This window comes from Rhinoraja longicauda, chromosome 27, assembly GCF_053455715.1.
Source record: "Rhinoraja longicauda isolate Sanriku21f chromosome 27, sRhiLon1.1, whole genome shotgun sequence".
NCBI classification, from domain to species: domain Eukaryota; kingdom Metazoa; phylum Chordata; class Chondrichthyes; order Rajiformes; family Arhynchobatidae; genus Rhinoraja; species Rhinoraja longicauda.
The window spans coordinates 25,209,103-25,215,652 of record NC_135979.1 but is presented as its reverse complement, the minus strand read 5'-3'; the positions used below and the strand labels follow the sequence as shown (position 1 = coordinate 25,215,652).

The 6,550-nt window shown below is 54.9% G+C and overlaps 1 protein-coding gene across 1 annotated transcript in view; it reads right to left on the bottom strand.

Annotated features, from left to right (window-relative positions):
* Positions 1–6,550, bottom strand: part of LOC144606898 (mitogen-activated protein kinase kinase kinase 5-like) — a 135,809-nt gene that overhangs the window by 33,593 nt on the left and 95,666 nt on the right. The window contains exons 18-20 of the mRNA XM_078423371.1: positions 3,159–3,316; positions 2,672–2,837; positions 49–211 (exon numbers count right to left, since the gene is read on the bottom strand). Of these exons, the coding sequence (XP_078279497.1) occupies positions 49–211; positions 2,672–2,837; positions 3,159–3,316 (487 nt within the window). The remainder of the gene's footprint in view (positions 1–48; positions 212–2,671; positions 2,838–3,158; positions 3,317–6,550) is intronic.

The window sequence follows — 6,550 nt, the reverse complement described above, 5'->3', positions numbered from 1 at the left end:
GCCTGTTTCCGCACTATCACTAAACTAAACTAAAAGAGGTGCCATTACCTGAGAAACTCCTGCGGGGAGCCACACTTGGTCGGCAGCACCGGGATGGAGCAGCTTCTCGACAGCACTGGTTGGATGTGCTTGAAATCCAAGGGATGCCGGCTCTCTGCCTCGACCTTGCGGTGTGATGAGGCCGGCACCGACAGGCTGTGGTAAAACTCACCTGGAGAGAGGGAGGGAGGGAGAGGGAGAGATGGAGGGAGAGAGAGAGAGAGAGAGAGAGATGGAGGGAGAGAGGGAGGGGGAAGGAGAGAGAGAGAGATAGAGGGAGAGATAGAGAGGGAGAGGGGAAGTGGAAGAGGGGGGACACAGAGAGAGAGAGAGAGAGAGAGAGAGAGAGAGAGAGAAGAGAGAGAGAGAGAGAGAGAGAGAGAGAGAGAGAGAGAGAGAGAGAGAGAGAGAGAGAGAGAGAGAGAGAGAGAGAGAGAGAGAGAGAGAGAGAGAGAGAGAGAGAGAGAGAGAGAGAAGAGAGAGAGAGAGAGAGAGGAGAGAGGGAGAAAGAGAGAGAGAGAGAGGGAGAGATAGAGAGAGAGAGGGAGAGGAAGAGGGGGAGGGGAGGGGAAGAGGAGAGGGGGAGAGAGAGGGGGAGAGAGAGGGAGAGGAAGAGAGAGAGAGAGAGGGTGAGGGAGAGAGGGAGGGAGAGGGGAGGGGGAGAAAGAGAGGGGGAGGGAGAGGGGGGGGTGAGAGGGAGAGGGAGAGAGGGGGAGGGAGAGGGGGTGGGGGAGGGAGAGGGTGAGGGTGAGGGAGAGGGAGGAGAGGGAGAGGGCGGGGGGAGGGAGAGAGGGAGAGGGAGGGGGAGAGGGAGTGGAGGAGATCATCAATGCAGGAATGTCTCTGCTGCAAGAGCAGGGGCTGAAAGGCCAAAGGTCATAGGTGGGGAAAGCACGTCAAGATGGGACCCCAAAGTGTGTGGATGTTGGCTTGGCCCTGAGTGAGGTGAGGTGTGGGGAAGGATTTCCGTCCATTTAGCACCTATCGTCTCAAGTCATTACTGTCGGAGGTACGGTTGGCCCAGTGGCCCAGCCGGAATCAGAAAGAGAAACAATCAGCTGATGGACACTAGTGTGAAAAGGATGAGAGGAGATCTTATCGAAACGTATAAGATTATTAAGGGGTTGGACACGTTAGAGGCAGGAAACATGTTCCCAATGTTGGGGGAGTCCAGAACAAGGGGCCACAGTTTAAGAATAAGGGGTAGGCCATTTAGAACTGAGATGAGGAAAAACTTTTTCAGTCAGAGAGTTGTGAATCTGTGGAATTCTCTGCCTCAGAAGGCAGTGGAGGCCAATTCTCTGAATGCATTCAAGAGAGAGCTAGATAGAGCTCTTAAGGATAGCGGAGTCAGGGGGTATGGGGAGAAGGCAGGAACGGGGTACTGATTGAGAATGATCAGCCATGATCACATTGAATGGCGGTGCTGGCTCAAAGGGCCGAATGGCCTCCTCCTGCACCTGTTGTCTATTGTCTATAAAAGGGAGCCATGGGGAAAGCACAGAATGGGAACTGGAATGATGTAGTGCACAACAGGAACGACGAGAGCTGCTGCCTCACTGCTCCTGTGACCAGCATCCGATCCTGACCCTATCCCCTATGTGGGCTTTGTACATTTGACTTGTGACTGTGTAGGTTTCCTCAAGGTCAGTCGTCAGAGGCATAGACCCTTCGGCCCCCCATGTCCATGCCAGCCATCCACACCAATCCCATGCCATCCCTTTCGCCAACACTTGGCATTCTTTCACACCTTTTCCTTTCCTCAACGTGTCACCCCCCCCCCCCCCCCCCCACCCTCATCCCTTCCCCATCATTATCCCTCCTCCCCAGGTTATTTCCGATTGGGTCCATTCTCTGCTTTCTATTCTCGTTCACTCCCACTCCGCCACTTCTTCATCAAAGGCACAAAGTGCTGGAGTCGCTCAGCAGCTCAGGCAGCAGCTCAGGCAGCAGCTCAGGCAGCAGCTCCGGAGAACATGGCTCGGCGATGTTCCAGGTTGGGACCTTTCTTCAGTTCCTCATGTGCACGACATCCTTCCTTTAATTTCCATTCTGCGCTTTGCTCCCCTTCTCATACTTGTTTCCACCAGCTGATTGTTTCTCGTTCTGATTCACTCCTATTCCTCCCCATTCCTCCCAACTACGTCAACTGCATCGCACCACTCCAATCCCACCCAATTCCTCGGCCTCCCCTTTAACATTCTTCCGCTTGGTCATCTCTCCTCACTGCCACTGTTACCTCTCACTCACCATCCCATTAAGGGCCGCACGGGTGGCGCAGCGGTAGAGTTGCTGCCTTCCAGCAATTGCAGCGCCAGAGACCAGGGTTCGATCCTGACTACGGGCGCTGTCTGTACGGAGTTTTGTACTCCGGAATTCTCCCCGTGACCTGCGTGGGTTTTCTCCGAGATCTCCGGTTTCCTCCCACACTCCAAAGGTTTGTAGGTTAATTGGCTTGGTAAATGTAAACATTGTCCCTAGTGTGTGTAGGTTAGTGTTAATGTGCGGGGATCGCTGGTCGGCGCGGACCCGGTGGGCCGAAGGGCCTGTTTCCGCGCTGTATCTCTAAACTAAACTAAACTAAACTAAACACTCATCTCCATGCCCCTGCCACCCGGCTCATGCCCCTTACCTGGCTTTGGGGGCGGTTTTTTCTTCCGACACAAGAAAGTGTCCTTGAGAAGCTCTGCTGCCGTGGCCCGTTTATCAGGATTGGGCTCAAAGCCTTGCAGAAGGAAGGTCTTGGCCTCCAGGGACATGGACTCTGGGATCTCCGGGTGGATCTTAAACATTCCCACCTGCAGCCAAACAAGCAGCAAGTCAAGATACGAGAGACGGCGAGCGCGAGAATCCAGAGCAATAAACACGCTGCTGGAGGAACTCAGCGGGTCGAGCAGCATCTGTGGGGGGGAGTGAACAGGCGACGTTTCGGGTCTGGACAGGAATTGGAAGCTGGTAAGCTTCAGTCTGAAGAAGGGTCCTGACCCGAAACACTGCCGGTCCATTCCCTCCACAGATGCTGCCTGGTTTACTGAGTTCCTCCAACTTTTTGCTCCGGTCCCAAATCCATCTGCTTTCCTTGTTTCTGTACAACTGGGTCACATCATCAGTCAGGTTACCTTGAACATAGCAGCCTGGGGCTCTCCCAATTCAAAGAAAGGTGGCTTTCCTGTGGCCATTTCAATGACAGTGCAGGCCAGAGACCAGATATCGGCAGGCATCCCGTAGCCTCTTGGTCCTTTGTCAATGATTTCTGGGGCCATGTACTGAAGGGTTCCTGCAGTGTGAAGCATACGTGGAGATTGAAACAGAGACTAACTTAAACCCAGCCCTGGGTTAGTCCAGCACCCCGATACACCCAGTGTTATCAATCGCAGTCACGTCACACCCAGTACAGGTAAACCTTCACACTTCACCCCGAGCACCATCACAGCCCACACCACCAAACCCAACCACATCACACCCAGTGTGGTTAGTCCAGCCTGTGCCACTGAACCCAGTCACACCTAGCGCACCACATCACACCCAGTACAGGTAAACCTTCCCACTTCACCCCGAGCACCATCACAGCCCACGCCACCAAACCCAACCCCGACACGCCCAATTGCTGGAAGGCAGCAACTCTACCGCTGCGCCACCGTGCGGCCCTTAATGGGATGGTGAGTGAGAGGTAACAGTGGCAGTGAGGAGAGAGGACCAAGCGGAAGAATGTTAAAGGGGAGGCCGAGGAATTGGGTGGGATTGGAGTGGTGCGATGCAGTTGACGTAGTTGGGAGGAATGGGGAGGAATAGGAGTGAATCAGAACGAGAAACAATCAGCTGGTGGAAACAAGTATGAGAAGGGGAGCAAAGCGCAGAATGGAAATTAAAGGAAGGATGTCATGCACAAGAGGAACTGAAGAAAGGTCCCAACCTGGAACATCGCCGAGCCATGTTCTCCGGAGCTGCTGCCTGAGCTGCTGCCTGAGCTGCTGCCTGAGCTGCTGCCTGAGCTGCTGCCTGAGCTGCTGCCTGAGCTGCTGCCTGAGCTGCTGCCTGAGCTGCTGAGCGACTCTAGCACTTTGTGCCTTTGATGAAGAAGTGGCATAGTGGGAGTGAACGAGAATAGAAAGCAGAGAATGGACCCAATCGGAAATAACCTGGGGAGGAGGGATAATGATGGGGAAGGGACGAGGGTGGGGGGGGGGGGGGGGGGGGTGACACGTTGAGGAAAGGAAAAGGTGTGAAAGAATGCCAAGTGTTGGCGAAAGGGATGGCATGCCCTCACACCAGCGGCACACCCTCATTCATGAATGCCACACACAGGCACTGCTCTGTGGCTGCAGCCTCCCACGTCAGCCCCAAACACGCCAACACTAAACACACAGGGCCGCGCTCCAAATGGTCGGGCTCCAGGGAGGGCTGAGAAACCGAGGAACTTAGGGCACAAATCCATGAACGGCAGCAGGGGTGGAGCGAGTGACGGGGGAGGGCATGTGATGAAGACAAGCCCTCATCAGCCCTGGCCGTGGTGGCGGCACGGTAGCGCAGCGGTAGAGTTGCTGCCTTACAGCGAATGCAGCGCCGGAGACTCAGGTTGGATCCTGACTACGGGTGCTGTCTGTACGGAGTTTGTACGTTCTCCCCGTGACCTGGGTGGGTTTTCTCCGAGATCTTCGGTTTCCTCCCACACTCCAAAGACGTACAGGTATGTAGGTTAATTGGCTGGGCAAATGTTAAAAGAAAATTGTCCCTAGTGTGTGTAGGATAGTGTTAATGTGCGGGGATCGCTGGGCGGCACGGACCCGGTGGGCCGAAGGGCCTGTTTCTGCGCTGTATCTCTAAATCTAAATCTAAAAAAAAATCTAAAAATATCAGCGAGGACATCATGTCATAATGTTATAAAACATTGAAATAACATGAAGTGCTGAAGCAACACAATCTGGCCCATCCCTGTCCTCCAGAGATGCTGCCTGCCTGCTGAGGTACTCCAGCACTTTGTGGTTTTTTTTTGTTGTAAACCAGCACCTGCAGTTGCTTGTGTCTCCATTTATAAAGCATCGGCCAGGGCCCGCTTGGAGTACTGAGTGCAGTCCTGGTCGCCACGTTACAGTAAAGATGTGCGTGCACTTGGTGGGGATGCAGACGAGACTCACCAGGACATTGGAGGCACAAAGGCTACAGATGATGGAATCTGGAGCAACAAACCATCCGCCGGGGGAGCTCAGCGGGTGAAGCACAATCCATGACTGGTGCAGGGGCTTCGACTCGTAACGCCGACCATTCCCTTCCACCCACGGATGCTGCTCGGCCCACTGAGTGCCACCAGCAACTTGTTTGATGCTCACCGGCAGGTTGTCCGGATTGGAACATCTCAATCATGAGGAAAAGTCAGATATGCTGGGGTTGTTTTCCCTTGAGCAGTGGAGGCTGCAGGGTGACGATGGAATATGTAGAATTGAGAGGAAGAAAATAGACGGGGAGAATCTTTTTCCTACGTGGGGATGTCTAAGACAAGAGGGCACGTGCAAGACGGTTCAGAGGTGATATTTGTTCACACCGAGATGACTGAATCTGGAATGTGCTGCCAAAGGAGATGGTGGAGGCAGATACTCTCACAAGTACTTGGATTACCAAGGCATTGAAGGCTACAATACAATACAATACAATACAAAGCTTTATTTGTCATTCGGTACCGAGGTACCGAACGAAATTACATTGCAGTCACACACAAAAAAAAAAAGAACACAAGACACATGACCCCAACACAAACATCCATCACAGTGACTCCAAACACCCCCTCACTGTGATGGAGGCAACAAAACTTCCACTCTCTTCCCCACGCCCACGGACAGACAGCTCGTCCCCGACCGACCCGCACAGTCCCCGCAAGGGGATGGAAGTCCCCGCGGCCGAGCCGCACCGGGCGTTGAAAAGTCCCGCGGCCGAGCCGGGCGATGGAAGGCCCCGCGGCCGAGCCGTACCGGGTGCTGAAACGTCCCGTGACCGAGCCGGGCGATGGAAGGCCCCGCGGCGGTACCGTGCGCTGCTAAGTCCTGCGGCCGAGCCGCACCAGCGATGTAAAGTCCCGCGGCCGAGCCGCGCCTGGCGCTGAACCGTCCCGCGGCCGCGCCGGGCGATGGTAGGTCCCGCGGCCGAGTCGCACCAGCGGTGTAAAGTCCAGTGGCCTAGCCGCACCGGGCGATGTTAGGTCCCGCGGCCGAGCCGCACCAGCGATGTAAAGTCCAGCGGCCTAGCCGCACCGGGCAATGAAAGGCCCCGCGGCCGAGCCGCACCAGCGATGTAAAGTCCCGCGGCCGAGCCGCGGACCTAATGTGGGTAAATGGCATGAGTGTGGTGGATGTTATGACTGGCATGGATATGGTGGGCCGACAGGTCTGTTTTTGTGCTTTGTGAATCGCTGATAGTCAGAACCAAGCTTGGCCAAAGCTGATATCAACAACTTTTCCATTATTGACACCAGGCCAGTGGACACCAAAGGTAAATCGCGAGTTCTGACCTCCCCACCATC